The sequence below is a fragment of the Neomonachus schauinslandi genome, unplaced genomic scaffold, assembly GCF_002201575.2.
Source record: "Neomonachus schauinslandi unplaced genomic scaffold, ASM220157v2 HiC_scaffold_582, whole genome shotgun sequence".
Taxonomy (NCBI): domain Eukaryota; kingdom Metazoa; phylum Chordata; class Mammalia; order Carnivora; family Phocidae; genus Neomonachus; species Neomonachus schauinslandi.
In genome coordinates, this window is record NW_025409272.1 from 26,129 (window position 1) to 46,160 (window position 20,032).

Genomic DNA, 20,032 nt, shown 5'->3' on the forward strand with positions numbered 1-20,032 from the left:
TCAGCTCAGGTCATGATCCTGGGGTCCTGGGATCGAGCCCTGCGTCGGGCTCCCTGCTCAGCGGGGAGCCTGCTTCTCCCTCTGCCTGCCGCTCTGCCTACTTGTGCTCTCCCTCTATCTCTGTCAAATAAATAAATAAAATCTTTAAAAAAAAAAAAAGAATGGGAAGGTAAAGTTTTTGAAAATTTGCATGATTGAAAATGTTCTTTTTCTACCCTCACACAAGACTCAGAGCTTGACTGGGTTTAGAATTTAAAAGAGAAATAATAATAAAAATAAATAAATAAATAAATAAATAAATTAGGACAAAAAATAAAAGAGAAATAAATTTTCCTCTCAAAATTTTAAGGTTTTTGTTCCATTTTTAAGTTTTATTTTCCAGTACTATTGAGAAGTTCAGTCACATTCTGCTAGCCAATCCCTTATATATGCTTTTTTCTCCCTAGAAAGTTTTTAGATCTGATTTTGGCAGAGAAAAAAATCTTAATGTTCCAAATTCTTACACTGATGGGTCTTTATGTGTGTCTTTTATTTTTATTTTTTTTAGATTTTATTTATTTGACAGAGAGAGACACAGCGAGAGAGGGAACACAAGCAGGGGAGTGGGAGAGGGAGAAGCAGGCTTCCCGCTGAACAGGGAGCCCGATGCGGGGCTGGATCCCAGGACCCCGGGATCATGACCTGAGCCGAAGGCAGACCCTTAACGATTGAGCCACCCAGTTGCCCCATATGTGTGCCTTTTAATATAGTTTTTCAGTTTTTTAAATTTCTAGCACTTTGTCATTTTTTTATTTTTTATTTTTTTATTGAAGTATAGTTGAAACACAATGTTACATTAGTTTCAGGTGTATAATATCATGGTGGGACAACTCTGTATTTTTTTTATGCTGTATTCACCACAGTGTAGCTATTATCTATCACCATACAATGCTATTAGAACACCATTTACCATATTTCCTATGCTGTACCTTTCATTCCCATGAATATTCATTCTTGATGTGTGTCTTTTTATTTTTATTAATTAAATTAGTTAATTTTTTAAATTTTAGTATAGTTGACATAATATGTTACATTAGTTTCAGATATACAATATAGTGATTTGACAAATCTGTACATTGATGCTATATGCTCATCACAGGTTTAACTACCATCTGTCACCACCCAATGCTATTACAGTATTGTTGACTATATTCCCTATGCTATGCCTTTTATTTCCATGACTTATTATTCATTCCGTAACTGGAAGCCTGTATCTCCAACTCCCCTTTACCCATTTTGCCTATCCTCCTACCCCTCTCCCCTCTGCAACCATCAATTTGTTTTTATAGGTCTGATTCTGCTTTTGGTTTGTGTATTCACTTTTTTTTGTTTTTTAGATTTCACATGTTATTTGTCTTTCTGTCTGATTTCACTTAGCATAATACCCTGTAGGTTTATCCATGTTGTTGCAAAAAGCATTACTGCATCTTTTTTTTTAAGGCTGAGTAATATTCCATTGTGTGTATGTGTGTGTGTCTGTGCACCATGTCTTCTTCATTCACCTCTTGGTGGACACTTGGGTTGCTTCCATATCTTGGCTATTGTAAATAACGCTGCAGTAAATATAAGGGTGCATATATCTTTTCAAAATGGTGTGTACCTTTTTAAAATCTGTGCAGGGCATGCAGAGGGCCCATTCAATCTGGAAATTAACTCAGTTCTGTGAACTTTTTCTGAATTATTTGTTTATTAATGTTCTCTCTTCTGTTTTTGCTGTTCACTCTTTGAGAAACCTGTATTATCAGAATTCCTAGGCTGATCCTTTATTTTTCCTCCCTCTTCTTCATTTTTCACTTTTATTATTTCTTTTTGTCCTGTCTGGGTGATTTTCTTATCTTTATCTTTTTTATTTAGATTTATGTATTTGAGAGAGAGAGGAAGAGTGAGCAGGGAGAGGGGCAGAGGGAGAGGGAGAGAGAGAATCGTCAAGCAGACTCCCTGCTGAGCATGGAGCCTGAAGCAGGTCTCAAACCCAGGACCCTGAGATCATGACCTGAGCCGAAATCAAGAGTCTGCTGCTCAACTGAATGAGCCACCCAGGTGCCCCATCTTATTTTTATTTTTCTGCCTTTCTCTTACATTTTCATTCTTGTATCTTTTTTTAAAGTTCCAAGATCATACTTTTATTCTCTAAATATTTTTTTACAAGTATCTTTTTCTGTTTTATAGGTGCAAGTTCTTCATATTTCTGATAATATTGATAATTTTTTATGGAGGTAAAATTTGCATACAGTAAAATTCTTTTTGGTATTTAGTTCTGTGGGTTGGGACAAACGTATGGAGTCATGTAACCATCACCATAATTAAGGCATAGAACACTTCCCTTACCCCTCAAAATTTGCAGTCATTCCCTCTCTTCATCCCCAGTTTTTCCCAACTCTTATCTGTTTTCTATCTTTATCATTTGTCTTTTCCAGAATGTCATATTGATGAAATCATAATGGTAGTTTCTTTTTTTTTTTTTTTAAGGATTTTATTTATTTGCCAGAGAGAGACACAGCGAGAGAGGGAACACAAGCAGGGGGAGTGGGAGAGGGAGAAGCAGGCTTTCTGCCGAGCAGGGAGCCCGAGGCGGGGCTCGATCCCAGGACCTTGGGATCATGACCTGAGCTGAAGGCAGACACTTAATGACTGAGCCCCAACTTGATTTTATAGGGGACAAAACCGACAGCCCCTCTCCGTCAGCTTGCTGTTTATGTTGCAGTGTGTTAAATGACAAGGATGGTAAGGGTGCTTGAAGCAATGTTGTGTACACTCATTAAGGGAACTGAATTAAAAATGGGCAAAAGTTTGAAGCAGATGTTTAGTAAAAAAGACATGATAATGGCCAGTAAGCATATGAAAATGTGCTCAACATCACTTGTCATCATGGAAATACAAATCGAAACCACTTCGAGTGTATTACCCAGTTTCTAGAATGGCTACAGTGATCCTTACCTCCTCATACATCCTTGTGTGAGCACCCCCTAACTCTGCACCAGTTGGCCTGTGTGACTAATAGCATATGGCAGAAGTGATAACATGTCACTTCTGAGATTAGGTTATAAAACCCTGCAGCACCCATCGTGGGCACCAAGAAGCCCTACTTGTAATTGCTGCAGTGGGCCTACATGATATTTTTTACGGTGTTCCATTATGGCAATCTATTAATACATTGTGGCAAAATGTGAGGACATTTTTTTCCTCCTTTCCGTCCTTTCTTTCCTTCCACAAACATTTACTGAGTTCTTCCTACATACCAAGTGCTAGTATTTGATATTGGAAATACAGAATGAAAGTCTCTTTTCTCAAGAGTTTATCATCTGGTCAAGACTAACTAGTAAGTCATAATTCGGAAGAATGCTATTGACAGAGACTTGCTCAGGATGCTATGGTGAGCAGGAATACCTTCTAAGGATGTTGACTTATGAAAGATGGAAGGACTTGTCTAGGGGAGACAGGGCGGAGGATTATTACAGTCGGAGGAAAGAACACATACAGTGTCCTAGAAATGTGAGAGATTTGAAAGAAGTATGGCTAGTAAGACATTTCTTTTTTTGCAGATTGAAATTGAAAAGGTGGACAGGAGTGAAGCTAGGAACAATAGCCTCGTTTGCAGCTTTAGGAGGAACAGTAGACTGTAAGCTTCATGAGGGAAAGGACCACGAGTAACTGTGTGAATGAACAAGAAACTGGCATAATGGGTTCTTCATTTTGGAAGATTACTCTGGAAGCAGTGTTGAGAATGAATTGGTGGGGACAGAGGTTAGGCAGAAATAGGTCAAGAAGCTTTTGCAGGCAGTTGGGACAAGAAATGAAGGCCTGAGTGAAGACAGTACCAGGGAACTGGGGAAGAATAGAGCAGATTTAACAGAAAATTGATGGCTGATTGAATGTGGGGAGTGAAGAAGAAGACATGTCTGGGAAGATCCCTAAATTCTATCTTAGAGTGGTTGATGATGCCATTAACTGAGATAGGGAACGGAAGAATGAGAAACAGATATGGTTGAAAAGATTGGGTCGATTTACATTTTGAAAAATAATTCTGGCAGCATTATGGAGGGTGCTTTTTCTTTTTCTTTTCTTCTTCTTTTTTTTTTTTAATGTAGGCTCCATGCCCAGTGTGGAGTCCAACAAGGGGTTTGAACTCATGACCCTGAGATCAAGACCTGAGCTGAGATCAAGAGTTGTACGCTTAACCGACGAGCTACCCAGGCGCCTCTATGGAGGTTGTTTTGAAGAGAGCCAAGATTGAAGCCCAGCAGAAGAATTAGTAGGTTGTTAGAGTAACTCAGGAGAGAGTTGATGGTGACCTGAGCTACAGTGGTGGCAGTGGGGATGAGAGAAGAGAAGCCAGTCAAGAGATATTTTTGAGACAGAGTATGCACTGAGTGGTTCTTTATTAAATTTAAGGGGTGCAAAAAGAGAGAGGGTTCAAGGATTTTGTTTGGGTTTTGACTTCGGTAACCAAGTGGGTAGGAGTGCCACTCACTGAATTAAGGAACACAGGAGCAAGTTTGGGGAGAAGATAGAAATGATACTGACAGTAGCTGACATTTATTGAGCACCGTGGCTAAATGCTTATAAGGCAATGTTTCATTTAATTTTTTAATATCCTTATGAGATAGGTCCCAGTATTATCCCTGTTTTACAGATGGGGAAATCAAAATAGAACAGGGTCACAAGTTAGTAAATAGAGTAACAATTTGAACCTAGGGGTAGTGTTCTTAATCATTATAGTCCTTGTATGTTTAAGTTTTCCCCGGTAGATCATGGGATACTTGAGGAGGAAGGGATGTGATACCTCTCACACTGTATCTTCATAGAATGATTAGCACATAGTAGGGACAAAGGTTGTTTAATGGGAGCTTTCACTCATGTCCTACCTCGTGTACCTGTTCTACTCACTCTGCCCCAGCTCCAACTCACCCTCTTTTTAAAAATTTTCCCAAGAACCACTCAGACAAGGTACTTGGGTTTGTACCAGGCTTTACTGAATTAATTTGGTAATTTTGGAGAGGTACCACATATAACCTAAAATCTAATTCTATTTGTAATACATTAAAAAAAAGTTCTGTTAGCTGTCTTGTTAGTGGAAATTTTTCCCTGGTAGTTTTTCTCCTGCCATTTTCCCTCAGCTTCCTCTCCTTCTCGGTCTGATTTTCCTTTCCATTCCAGCTGCTAAGCTTAACCTGTACCTCCAAATGCCCATTGAATTCTTTGTCTTTTCTTTCTTTCTTCCCCCCCCCTTTTTTTTTTAAAGATTTACTTATTTATTTGAGAAAGAGTGAGAGAGAACCTGAGAGCAGGGGGAGGGCAGAGGGGGAGAGAGAGAGAGAATCTCAAGCATACTTCCTGCTGAGCGCAGAGCCTGACTTGGGGCTCGATCTCACCACCCCGAGATCATGAGCTGAGCCAAAATCAAGAGTTGGACGCTTAACCGATGAGCCACCCAGGTGCCCCTTACTGTGTCTTTTCCCTATTCAAGCTCTGTCCAGGTTAGAGAAAAATCAGCTACCTGACTTTGAAGATTCTGGTCTCTTTTAATGATCTTAATAAGTTTGGGCTGCTAAAATAGAATATCACAGACTTACATACAACAGAAATTTGTTTCTCATGGTTCTGGAGGCTAGAAATGTGAGATCACAGTGCCAACATGGTTGGATTCTGGTGAGGTCCTCTTCTGGGTTGAGGACTGCTGACTTCCTGCTGTGTCCTCACATGGCAGAAAGGGGGCAAGGAAGTTCTCTGGGGCTCATTATATAAGGGTACTAATTCCATTTATGATGGTTCCACCCTCAAGACCTATTTACCTCCCAAAGGTCCCACTTCCTAATATTATAACTTCAGGGATTAGGATTTCAATTTATGAGTTTTGGGGGGACACAAACATTCAGTCCATTGCAATGATCATATGAATTATTAAGTATATGAGTTCCTCCCTCCGTCCCTCACCCCTTCCCAGTGTGACCCTTCAACTCATTCTTAGTGAGTGCCTACCATGGGCCAGCCACTGTTCTGGAGGGAGATGCAAGATAGACAAGTTCTGCCTTCATTGAAATTACATTCTAGTGGAAAAGACAGTAAGTAGTACAATAAATAAATAAACGTATAATGTAATGTGAAGTAATGGGTAGGTGTTATAAAGAAAACGAAAACATACTGAGATCCAGAGGGGTGCTGTTTGAGATAGGATGATCAGGCAAGGTTTCTCTGAGAGTGTGGTGTTTGGGCAGAAATTTGAGTGAAGTAAGCAAGACATGCAAATGTGTGGAGGAAAAAGAGTTTCAGGTCTAGAGAATAGCAAGTGCAAAGGTCCTGTCACATCTCGGATTCTCCAGAAATCAGATGTTGAGACAGAGTTGGAAGGACAAAGGATTTACTGGGGAGTAACACCTATGAAAGGGAAAGGAAGGAAATTGGATTGGGCAGAAGAGCCATCAGACTTGCATGCACCTGTCAAATTCTTTGCCAGCCCAATGCGGGCGGGGGGGGGGGGGGGGCGTTCCAGAGCAGTACACCAAGGAGAACTGATACAACATTCCGCATTCGGTGGAGGAAATGACCAGGCCTTTCTGCCCAACTTTGCTCGGTCATTTGACCAGCGACTGTCCTGAGAACAGAGTGCTCTCAGCTGAGAAAAGCTGAGGTGGGCCTTGAGGAAGCTAATACTGGAGTTGTAAGTTAAACATGCTTCTTGTAGGTTGGGCAGAAATTCCTTTCTTTGAAGGGGAATCTGGGTGGTCCATCTCTGTTTCTGCCACAGGCCCTTAAAACAGAAATATGCTCGGTGTGTTCAAGGAACTGCAAGAAAGCTAACGTAGCTGGAGAAGCATGAGAGGGAGGGATAGGGGTCATGGCTGGGGATGTAGCAGAAGGCCAGAGCAAGCAGCATCTGTGGGCTGTGGGAAGATGTTGGAGTTCATTCTCAGTTTGGTAGAAAGCCATTAGAGGATTTCGAGGAGGGGAATGACGTACGGTTTACATTTTGAAAGGATCGCTCTGCCATAAGCCATTATGTCTGTTTATCTATTGCTGTACAACAAACCACTTCAAAACTTATTGGCTTAAAACAGCAGTGCCTTATTTTTCCTCAGAGTTCTGTGAGTGTCCTGCTGGACTCACCTGAACTCACTCACCTGGCTGGATCTGGGTGTTTTAAGATGGCTTCACCCACATGTCTGGACCTCACCTGGGACAGCTACAGTGACGGGGATGGCTAAGCCTCTCTCCATTTGTTCTTTCATCTTCTGCTTCATCTGAAGGTGGAAGTGTTCCAAAAAGTCAAGCTCTACTGTGTAAGCTCTTTTCCAGCCTCTATGGGCATCAAGTTTGCTAGTGTTCCCTTGGCTAAAGCAAGGCAGATGTCCAAGCCCAGAGTCTACATGGAAGGAGAATATACAAGGGTGTGGATATCTGGAAGTGTGATTCATGGAGGCCATTGCTGTAACAATTTACCACATTAAACATAGTTTTAGTTACTTCCTTTTTTCTGATCCTCTGCTCATCAATTTATCCTCTGCGTATAATTTAGCTTCCTACATAAGTGTGTTTCCAAGAAAATAATGCACCAGTTCCATAGACTTCACATATTTCCTATTGCTGGGATAGCAGTTTCTTACTGTAAAAGAATAAATTGGCTGGTTTCAAGGACAAAATGCCCACTATATGGACTTCGATTATTTCTTACTAGACCAGTGTGGCCTGGGGACCCTAATAGCTAAGAATTATTATGCCACTGTGATCCTTCTCAAGACTATAATGGTGTATGTGTAAATGTGTGACTTCTGTTACTTCCACTGGTGATGGAGCTGCATTGAGATTTTTAAAAAAAATGTATTGAACCGAGGAACTCTCATTCATTTCTGGTGGGAATGCAAAATGGTACAGCTACTTTGGAAGATGGAGCAGAAAACTAAACATACTCTTACCACGCTATTCAGTAATCGGCACTCCTTGATAGTTACCCAAATGTGTTGAAAACTTATGTCCACACAGAGACGTGCATACATTTCAGCAGCTTTTTTCATAAGTCTCAAACCTTGGAAGCAATCAAGGTGTCCTTTAGTAGGTGGATGGATAAATAAACTGGTATACCAAGGTAATGGAATATTATTCAGCACTGAAAAATGATCTATCGAGCCATGGAGGAAACTGAAATGCATACTACCAAGTGAAAGAAGCCAATCTGAAAAGACTACCTACTATATGATTCCAACTATATGACATTCTGGAAAAGGCAAATTGTGGATACAGTAAAAGGATTGGTTTCTAGAGTTTTGAGGGGAGGAAGGGGTGAATAGAGCACAGAGGATTTTTAGGGCAGTGAAATGATTCTGCATATAATAATGTTTGGCACATGTCATTATGTGTTTGTCTAAATCCATACAATGTACAAGACCAAGAGTGAACTCTAAATTATGTGATAGAGACCTGTCAGTGTATCTTCATCAGTTGTAACAAATGTATCACTCTGGTGAGGGAAGTTTAAAGTGGGGGAGGTTGTACACTTGTGGGAAAAAGAGGTACATGGGAATTCTTTGTACTTTCTGCTCCATTTTACTGCTGGTATCCAAAACTGCTCTAAAAAATAGTCTATTTTAAAAATGTATTGAACCAGTAGTTCATCATTTTTCCCCAAAAAGTCAGCTTGATATCAGTCATCATGATCTAAACTTTGTAAGCCGTTTGGCAAGAATTTAACTTTATTATTTATTTTTATTTTTATTTTTTTTAAAGATTCTATTTATTTTTTTGACAGAGAGACACAGCAAGAGAGGGAACACAAGCAGGGGGAGTGGGAGAAGCAGGCTTCCCGCCGAGCAGGGAGCCCGATGCGGGGCTCAATCCCAGGACCCTGGGATCATGACCTGAGCCGAAGGCAGACGCCCAATGACTGAGCCACCCAGGCACCCCTAACTATTTTTTTTTATAGCAGTTTCAGGTTTACCGCAAAATTGAGAGGAAGGTACAGAGACTTCCTATATATTCCTTGCCTGCACACATTCCCCCTTATCAGCATCCTCCCACCAGAGTGGTATGTTTGTTATAATTTGTTGCAACCTATATTAACACAGTGCCCTAAATATCCTTTGTGTTCAGTCTATATGTTCCTCCCCCACCATTTTTTTCATTTGACAAACTATCTTAAAAAAAATTTTTTTTTATTAACATATAATGTATTATTGGTTGCAGGAGTACAGGTCTGTGATTCATCAGTCTTACACAATTCGCAGCGCTAACCATAGCACATACCCTCCCCAATCACCCAGCCACCCCATCCGTACAACCCCCCTCCCCTCCAGCAACCCTCAGTTTGTTTTCTGAGATTAAGAGTCTCTTATGGTTTGTCTCCCACTCTGGTTTCGTCTTGTTTCATTTTTCCCCTCCCTTCCCCTATGATCCTCTGTCTTGTTTCTCAAATTCCACATATCCGTGAGATCATAGGATAATTGTCTTTCTCTAATTGACTTACTTCAGTTAGCATAATACCCTCTAGTTCCATCCACGTCGTTGCAGATGGCAAGATTTCAGTTTTTTTGATGGTCTGTATAATATTCCATTGTGTATATATACCACATCTTCTTTATCCATTCATCTGTTGATGGACATCTAGGCTCTTTCCATAGGTTGGCTATTGTGGGCATTGCTGCTATAAACATTGGGGTGCATGTGCCCATTTTGGATCACTTGTATCTTTGGGGTAAATACCCAGTAGTGCAATTGCTGGGTCATAGGGTAGCTCTGTTTTCAACTTTTTGAGGAACCTCCATACTGTTTTCCAGAGTGGCTGCACCAGCTTGCATTCCCACCAACAGTGTAGGAGGGTTCCCCTTTCTCTACATCTTTACCAACACCTGTCGTTTCCTGATTTGTTAATTTTAGCCATTCTGAAAGGTTTGAGGTGGTATCTCATTGAGGTTTTGATTTGTGTTTCCCAGATGCCGAGGGATGTTGGGCACTTTTTCTTGTGTGTGTTGGCCATTTGGATGTTTTCTTTGGAGAAATGTCTGTTCATGTCTTCTGCCCATTTCTTGATTGGATTATTTGTTCTTTGGGTGTTGAGTTTGATAAGTTCTTTATAGATTTTGGATAGTAGCCCTTTATCTGATATGTCATTTGCAAATATCTTTAGACAAACTATCTTAAGTGTAGCTGTGGACTTTATTAATTGGGTATTAGCTGTTGTAATTTTTACAGATTGACTTAACTGGATCAGGTCAAGGTTTCTGTGTTACATACAAAGCAGAAATATTGTGAAGGAAAACACATATTTTTGGTAGTAATACAGATTACTTAAAATAGAATATGAAGAATTCTGCATTCTTCCTTCTGAAAATTAGTAATCAATACTCTTCAAATATTTTCTGTGTTTTGCCAGTTGCTGACAATATGAAGCCACTGGAGGGTGTAAAAATTCTGGATCTAACAAGGTTTGTATTGGTTTATCTGTGTTTTGGTGATTGAATTTTTCCTTTCTTTAAAAAAAAAACGTTCATTTGTTTTTTGGATTATAATGCTTATCAAAGTTTTAGAAAAGAAAACAAAAAAGAAAAAAAATTTTTTTTTTTTAAAGATTTTATTTATTTGCACGAGAGAGAATGAGAGACAGAGAGCATGAGAGGGAGGAGGGTCAGAGGGAGAAGCAGACTCCCTGCTGAGCAGGAAGCCTGATGTGGGACTCGATCCCGGGACTCCAGGATCATGACCTGAGCCGAAGGCAACCAACTGAGCCACCTAGGCGCCCGAAAAATTTTTATAATTTCATCATTCTAAGAGACAATTCGTGTATTTGTGCATTTTTCCAATCTGCATATTTATATATAATTTTTAAAAATAAAAATTAGTGAGCGGGCGGTTAGCTCAGTTGGTTAGAGCGTGGTGCTGATAAAAATAAAAATTAGAACCATATTGAAATTACAGTTTTAGGGGCACCTAGGTGGCTCAGTTGGTTAAGCGTCTGCCTTCAGCTCAGGTCATGATCTCAGGGTCCTGGGATCGAGCCCTGCATCAGGCTCCCTGCTCAGTGGGGAGTCTGCTTCTCCTTCTCCCTCTGCTCCTTCCCCTGCTCATGTTCTCTCTCTGAAATAAAAAATAAAATATTTAAAAAAAATGAAATTACAGTTTTACGCACATTTAAAAGATAATGTTATATTTTACGTATTTTTCCATGTCATTCAAAATTTGAGAAAAAGGTAAGATGATACTTTATTATATAGTTGTCACATAATTACTCATCCCCCAATATTTCACAATTATAAATTAGGTTTCCTTTTACATAAATTTTTCCCTCAGGAAATCTTAGGATTTCTTCCTTAGCATAGAATTCTGGAAGTGGAATTACTGCATCAATGAGAATATACTTTTTTTTTAAAGTTTTTATTTATTTATTTATTTATTTGAGAGAGAGAGCGCATGTGCATCGCATGATGGGGGAGGGGCAGAGGGAGAAGCAGACTCCCAGCTGAGCAGGGCACAGATGCAGGGCTTGATCCCCAGGACCCTGAAATCATGACACAAGCGGAAGGCAGATGCTAAACTGACTAAGCCACCCAGGTGCCCCAAGGGAATATACTTTTTAAAGCTCTTAGTACATAAGGCCAAATTGCTACTCTGAACAGTTTTAATAGTTTTAATTTTTACTAGCATTATATGAGCTTGTCTATGTTAATGAGCTATTAAGAATTAATATAAAAATCTTCAAAGTGGTAATTATTTGTCATTGTTAATATTGTAGAGTATTGGCGGGACCTTTTGCTACTATGAATTTAGGAGATCTTGGAGCAGAAGTTATAAAAGTGGAAAGACCAGGTAAAGCTATCACTCCCTTTAAAACATAGAAACTAATACAGTTTTTTCTTTTTTAAAGATTTTATTAAGTAATCTCTGAACCCAACGTGGGGCTTGAACTCACAGCCCTGAGATCAAGAGTCACATGCTCTCCTGACTGAGCCGTCCTGGTGCCCCAAACTAATACAGGTTTTTTTTTTTTAAGGTTTTATTTATTTATTTGAGAGAGAGAATGAGATAGAGAGAGCATGAGAAGGGGGAGGGTCAGAGGGAGAAGCAGACTCCCTGATGAGCAGGGAACCTGATGCGGGACTAGATCCCGGGACTCCAGGATCATGACCTGAGCCGAAGGCAGTCACTTAACCAACTGAGCCACCCAAACTAATATGGTTTTTAACTGTTGTTGTTGTTGTTTTTTTTAATAACCATGTATCTATATATGGGATGAGAGAATTGAAATGAAATGATTATTTTTTCTTCTCCATTGCTTATTTTCCTCTGAACCTAGACTAATGATTTCTTCTTACTTTTTATAAGCTCCCGGGGCTAAGGCTTCAGCCAGGCCCTTCACACGTACCTGAAAGCCTCCAGTAGAGACTGAAATGCACCATGTAGTAACAGTGATGGTAACGCTTATCATAGTGTCAGGCACAGGTCTCAGCACTTTGCCTGTATTAATTTATTTGATCTCTACAATAACCTTATGAGCTGATGCTTTATTATTCCTAGATTATAAGTGAGAAGACAGAGACACAGAGACATAAAGCAATTTGTCCAAAGTCACACAGCTAATAAGGAATATCCATGCACTCAGCTCTGGTCCTGGCCCTCCTTAGCCCCACACAAGCCTTACCATTGAGACTGAGTTTAAGAGTTGGCCTGGCCACACTCCCTTGCTGGGGGATGAAGGGAAGGCCAGGAGGAGAGTAAAAGGGAGGAAGCAGGACATAAAAGAAGGAGAGAAGGAAAAGGAATTATTATTTATTCTGCAAGTTGGATCCTTATGGATATGGAACAGAATTACCAAATCAGTGAAAATGGTCTAGCCTTGAATAATGTGAGTATATCTGCAAGACTCATAAAAGATGAGTTTATAATTACATCACCTTATTAATCTCCCATAAGTAATTAAACACTATAAAGTAGAATACTTGGTGTAGAAGATTCAACTTTCTGCTAAACAGATTTCTTAGGAGGCCAAAGCAATTAGCAGAAGATTCTCTGATCAGCATGGGGAATATTCTATATTATTATATTGTGTTTATTTGACCCTATTTTTATCAGGCTCCAAGTGGTAGAAGAGCCTGGCGAATCCTGCTTTCCAGATAAAATGAATGCTTCATTTACCTAGTCAGTGATGTTTATTGCTTTTGGTTGTTGTGGGATACATGCTGAATAATGTTTACTTTCTGGCTGAATACCTTTTTTTTTTCTTTTCCAGGTTTCATAAAACTTTAATTTCCATGTTATTATGCTAATTCAACACCACAGCTCTTTCTAATTTCAGCCATTGGGTCTTCCAATCCTAGACGGAGCATCCGATCTAAGTTCTCTTGCTATTTCAGTTAATCACTAGTCTAAATATTTGTATTTATATTAATTTTAGAGATCATTATTCCCTATTTATGTAGGCCTTATTTCTCCTTTGTACTTTTTCATTTCTTCAGTAGGGGGTACCTTCCTTTGTCTAGGCCTTTACATCCCATAATCATACACTTGGTATCAAGCTTTGGTCCTAGCAGGTCGTTGTTCATTGTTTTTTTCCTAATTGCTCTCTTTCCCTTAACCCTTCTGCATGATGCATTTTAATGTTTATGTTATGTGTTTAACTGTTTTGGATTTTTTTTTTTAAAGATTTTATTTATTTGAGAGAGAGAATGAGATAGAGAGAGCATGAGAGGGGGGAGGGTCAGAGGGAGAAGCAGACTCCCTGATGAGCAGGGAACCTGATGCGGGACTAGATCCCGGGACTCCAGGATCATGACCTGAGCCGAAGGCAGTAGCTTAACCAGCTGAGCCACCCAGGCGCCCAACTGTTTTGTATTTTTGAGATATTCAACACAGATCTGAGGAAAAGTGACTTGGCAGGATTTTCAAAGTTCAGGAGAGAACTATTCTTTTTTCATGTCCACTTTTTCAGTTCGTCCATCTGTTCCTTCTCTTCTCTTCTCTTTTCTTCTTTTCTCTCTCTCTTTCTTTCTTAAAGATTTTATTTATTTAGTTGAGAGAGAGAGAGCATAGCAGGGGGAGAGGCAGAGGGAGAGGGAAAAGCAGTTTCCCCGCTGAGCAGGGAGCTGGATGCAGGGCTTGATCCCGGGACCCTAAGATCATGACCTGAGCCGAAGGCAGACGGTTAACCGACTGAGCCACCCAGGTACCCCTCCAGGTCTTTAATTAAGTAAAATTTGGTTATAATTTTCTGACTTGGGACTATTCTTATTTTTGTAATCAAAGAGCACATAAATTTTCTTTTTCTTTGTTCTGTAGTAACCTAGGGAGGGCAGCAAATGATGTTGCTGGTACTCATGGATTGTGCCCCGTAGGCAGGGATATGAGGGCAGGGGTGTGGTCTTTTGTTCACTGCTGTGTCTGCTCTGCCTAGAGCCCTGTCTGTAACATAGTAGGTGCCCAATAAATATTTGCTGAATGGATTGAATATGTTGAAATATTGCAGTCTGAAATTTTATATGAAATCTCCAGACTTTGAAATCATGGCAGCTAGTTAAAAACTTTAAATTGTGTGTGGGTCAAATAAAACATCTCTCAACTGCCAGTGTTCCCAGTTTGTGACCTTTAGTCTTTCTTTCTTTCTTTCTTTTTTGTTTCCTAGGCAAATAACTTTATTAACCTTGTTTCAGACTTTATTCCCAGGCTTCTTCAGCTTAATTAGCTGCAAAGAATGAATTGTGTATAAGCAAAAACTGAAGAGAGCTGCAGTGTCCAAGGGGCTTGGGCTTAAAAATATTAGAGATCTAGATTTTATCAGATCCATGAACAAAATTTTAAAAAGCAGTCATAATATAAAATAGCAGCTCCTAGTAACTTCTTCAAGTTTTATCTTCTTCAGAAGTTGACTCAATTCCGTTTGCTTCATTCTTGGAAGCTTCATCAAAATTCTCCACAAGATCTGGAACTTCATCATCATCATCCTCTCCAATAGCAAGTGGTGCTTTTCCATCCACAGATTGTGTGGGCAGAGCTTCAGCCAGTCTTCTTAAACTACTCAGACTGTCTGCACCAAGTTGGTTTAAGATCCTGGGTAGCGTTTCCGTCAGCTGCTTTGTCCCAGCATGGCCTGGAATGGTGGAAGTGTTCGCTGCCAGCGATGCCTGAACTTTGGGGTGGTTAGAGGGGATCACTGTTCCTTGGTTTGTGAACATACTCACTTCTTCAATACCAGAGATATTGTTTACACCTAACTTCTTCAAGGAGAACTGAAGTTTTTTATCATCTGCTGTAGCTGTTCTATGAACCACCTTCTTTCGGCGAGCAGTTCCTTTCCCACCAATGTGCACTTGTGTTTGCAGTTTGGCAAGTTTCTCCTGGTTCATGATAGTTTCTTTCATCTTGTTGGAGCAGAAATGGGACTGCATGGGGGAATAGAGTTGGCGCTCAGGGGGTCTCGAGTGGACCAGCTGAGATTAGGTGCACACACACGGGGACGCAAGATGGCAGCTCTTTAGTCTTTATTTCTTGTCACGTGCCATCCATGCTGATTCTTTCCAGAGGCCACTGATCCTCTCTAAAGCCCTGGGTAGGAAAGCCATGTAGGCCTCCAATTAAGATTCCTGACATTATCTCCACCTGAGAGATGAATGTAAACATATAAAATTATCTAATTGTAGCCCTACCTTGACGTTGCTTTATTTAAAAAAAAAATTAATGTATTGGAAGCTTCAAAAAAATGGAAGTAGCTGGACTTTCTCTTGACTCTGACAGGTGCTGTCTGATCCTGAAGATCCAGATTCATGCCTACCTTTTCGTTGAAGCCTCTTCTTACTGGTTTATTACTGGAAGATTGCCTTTCTGGGATCTTGTAGCTCATTTTTTACCCTGATGTTTTGGGCATGCCATTCCATTTGATGCTTACCATTGATTGCTTTGTTTTGTTACTGGTTCATTTCCAGTTAGAACTAATGCTTCTTCTTCTTTTTTCTTTTTTTTTTTTAAAGATTTTATTTATTTATTTGAGAGAGAGAGTGAGAGAGCATGAGTGGGGGGCGGGGGGCGGCGCAGAGGGAGAGGGAGAAGCAGACTCCCCGCTGAGCAGGGAGCCTGATGCAGGACTCCATCCCAGGACCCTGGGATCATGACCTGAGCTGAAAGCAGATGCTTAACTAACTGAGCCACCGAGGCACCGCTAGAACTAATACTTCTTTTCTCCTCTAGCCTGTGTCCTCTCTTGTCTCTTGTGAGGTTGTTTTTTTGTTTTTGTTTAATAAATGAGTCTATTCTTTGGCCTCTTGTTTTGTTTTCCAAAAGGCTGTGTCTGTTTTTCTTGATCAGTTTCAGTGGTAAAGTCTAATGGGCTAATAGATTAATTATATTATTTAGATGAGATTAGAATTTAAACTCTAACTCATATTCACAAGTAGTCTCTTCTTGGGGGCTAGTGATAAATACTTTAATTGTAATTACTTATATAGTGATTAGTTTCTAATATCAATATTTAATCAGACCTTATAAAATCCTTAAAAGATACTGTTTCGTGCCATTTAATCATTGATTGATTTTCTGAGCTCTGTCTACATTGTCAGTTGCTTTTTGTGCAAAGGAAAATTTTTCTGTAACTCTATAGTGTTATCTTTGAATCTAATACAAATATATCTCTTGAAGTAGATGTTCAGAAAAAAACACCCTATATTTGATGTTTTTAAACTTTTACTTTGAAGCAAGACCTACTTGACTAAAATTTTATTCTAGAATACTATTTGAAATTAAATGAACCTGCTATTCAGAAAGTTATGTTGCCGTTTATGATTTGTTGCTATAACACACAATTTTTTCCCAATTGTATTGAGAAATAATTAACATAAATCACTGTGTAAGTTTGAGGCAAATGACATGATGGTTTGATTTACATACATTGTTACCACAATAGGTTCAGCTAACACCCATCTTCTCATGTAGATACAGTAAAAAGAAAAGAAAGAAGAAAAGAAAAAAGGAAAAAATATTCTTCTTGTGATGAGATCTATTAGGATTTACTCTCTTAACAAATTTCCTATATAACATACAGCAGTGTTAGCTGTAGTCATCATGCTGTACATTACATCCCTAGTATTTAATTTATTTTTTGACTGGCAGTTTTTACCTTTTGACCACCTTCCTCCAATTCCCTCTGCCCCCACCCTCCACCTCTGGTAACCACAAGTCTGATCTCTTATTCTATGAGTTTGGTTTTTTTAAAAATTCCACATATAAGTGAGATCATACAATATTTGTATTTGTCTGACTTATTTCATTTAATAATGCTTTCAAGGTCCATCCATGTTGTCACAAATGGTAGGATTTCCTCAATTTTTTATGGCTTAATAGTGTTCCATTGTGTATATATACTACAGCTTTATCCGTGCATCCATCAATGGACACAGGTGATTTCGTATTTGGCTATTGTAAATAATGCTGCTATGAACATGGGGTGCATATCTTTTTGAGTTAGTGTTTTTGTTTCCTTTGGATATATTCCTAGAAGTGGAATTGCTGGATCATATTGTAGTTCTCTTTTTAATTGTTTTTGGATCCTTCATACTGTTTTCCACAGTGGCTGTACGAATTTACATTCCTACCAGAAGTGCACGAGGGGTCCCCTTTCTCCACATCCTCACCAACATTTGTTTTGTTAGCTCTTGTCTTTTTGACAATGGCCATTCTAACAGGTGTGAGGTGATTATCTCATTGTGGTTTTAATTTGCATTTCCCTAATGACTAGTGGATGTCAAGCTTCTTTTTCTGTACCTGATGGCCTTTTGTCTATTTTCTTTGGAGAAATATCTTTTTGGGTCCTTTGCCCATTTTTTGATTGGGTTATTTGTTTTTTTATTTGAGTTGTGTGAGTTCTTTGTATGCTTTGGGTATTAACCTGTTATCAGCTATAGGGTTTGCAAATATTTTTTCCCATTCTGTAGGTTGTCTTTTCACTTTGTTGATGGTTTCCTTTGTGCGGAAGCTTCTCAGTTTGATGTAGTTCCACTTGATTTTTTTTTTTTTTATTTTTATGTTTTAAAAGATTTTATTTATTTATTTGACAGAGAGAGACACACTGAGAGAGGGAACACAAGCAGAAGGATGGGAGAGGGAGAAGCAGGCTTCCCGCCGAGCAGGGAGCCCGATGCGGGGCTTGATCCCAGGATTCTGGGATCATGACCTGAGCTGAAGGCAGACACTTAATGACTGAGCCACCCAGGCGCCCCTCCACATGTTTATTTTTTATTTTATTGCTTGTGCTTTTAGTGTCAAGTCCAGAAGAATCATTACCAAGACCCATGTCAAGGAACTTTGTTCCTATGTTTTCTTTTAGGAATTTCATGGTTTTAAGTCTTATGTCTAAGTCTTTAATCCTTTTTGAGTTAATTTTTGTGAGTGATGAATGGTGTAAGATATGGGTTTAGTTTCATTCTTTTACATATGAATATCCAATTATCCCAGCACCATTTGTTGAGAAGACTTGTCTTCTCCTTTGAGTGTTCTTGGTTCCCTTGTCATACATTAGTTGGCCATATATGCTTGGGTTTATTTCTGGGATTTCACAGAAATTTAAAGATTTATTTATTTATGATGCCATTTTATTATAAAATCTCACTTGCCATTATTCTGGTTTAAATAATATTTAACAAAAATCTTTTGCAGACTCAGCATTTCTTTGCACATTTAATGCCAAGAAACATAGAAAGAGCTGACCTAAACTGCCAAAGCTTTTTACTTTTTGACCTAAACTGCTGAAGATTTTTACTTTTTGCTTGCCAAAAACTGAGAGTAGTTTTTTTCTTTTAAATTTGACATTTATTAAATCTAAAGACTGCTAATAGGATATTTCTTTCTGGATATTGACTTTCAGGGATGGATTCTAGTAAAGATGATATGGTAGGATTTAGTGAATAACATGAGCAGGTAGAGTTTGGACAGTTCCAACAAGTTCTTATGGTCCCTCTAAATTGCAAATTCCACTGAATTGAGCTGATTTTGTTTAGGCAACTGTGAATGTATATGATGGGTGAACGTTGGTTTGGATGTCTCATGATGTTTAAGAGTTAAAAATTAATAGCTCATACTATTATTTTCAGGAGCTGGTGATGATACACGAACTTGGGGGCCACCTTTTGTGGGGACAGAAAGTACTTATTTTCTCAGTGTTAATCGAAATAAAAAAGTAAGAATATAATTTCTTTCTTTGTTTTTTTTTGTGTAATTATCTTGTAATAACAAAACTTTTGATATCATCTTGGCTCATTCATTTCTATCCTTTTTTGTGTATATAATATTTAAATTAAAGTGAAATTTTATTCATTCACCAGGTACCAAATAGAAACAAGAGAGCTTTTTACTAATCTTCCTTCTCTACTAACTTAAAATATTTCAAGAGAATTTCTAATTGTTTATAATGGAAATGATTTTATTAAAGAAAGAAATTATTTGATTCTTTACATTTTATTCTTTTGGAGATCACTAATTGCCTAACACTTGGTATTATTTGAAAAATTTTTACTGTTATCCTTGGTATCATCCTAATATAGTTACATTGCAAATAAAATCAGTAAAGATAATTTAAATGTTTCTTCCTGAGGAAAATACACTTGCTTTAAGAGGAGAACATATGATATGAATGGCTCCCTTATTGAACTGTCAGTAATATGAAAACCTTTATGATACTATTTTAATATGTATATTTTAATTTTTAGAGTATAGCTGTTAATATCAAGGATCCAAAAGGGGTGAGAATCATCAAAGAGGTACAGTATGCTCTATGGAAGACATCTTACCACCTGGGTTGTAACTGGGGATTTGAACATCAGAGTAAAAGATTCTTTGAGTTAATTTTTTAAATTTTTTTTTTTTTAATTTTTCTTTTTTCCTTTTTCAACCAACATCTTATCAATCGCTTTTTTAAAAAAATCTTTTTTATTTTTCATTTTTAGAGTCATATTCTATCCCTTCATAGTAGTTAACCTTATTTTTGGTATATATATATATATATATATATATATATATATATATATATATATAT

General features: G+C 38.5%; 1 protein-coding gene across 1 annotated transcript in view; it reads left to right on the forward strand.

The window, feature by feature from the left end:
* The window catches only part of LOC110592642 (succinate--hydroxymethylglutarate CoA-transferase), a gene marked incomplete at its 3' end in the record, with an annotated part of 35,201 nt that extends 15,444 nt beyond the window's left edge, over positions 1-19,757 (forward strand). The window contains exons 2-5 of the mRNA XM_044912210.1: positions 10,400-10,451; positions 11,756-11,829; positions 19,092-19,177; positions 19,707-19,757. Of these exons, the coding sequence (XP_044768145.1) occupies positions 10,400-10,451; positions 11,756-11,829; positions 19,092-19,177; positions 19,707-19,757 (263 nt within the window). The remainder of the gene's footprint in view (positions 1-10,399; positions 10,452-11,755; positions 11,830-19,091; positions 19,178-19,706) is intronic.
* Positions 19,758-20,032: the final 275 nt, after the last annotated feature.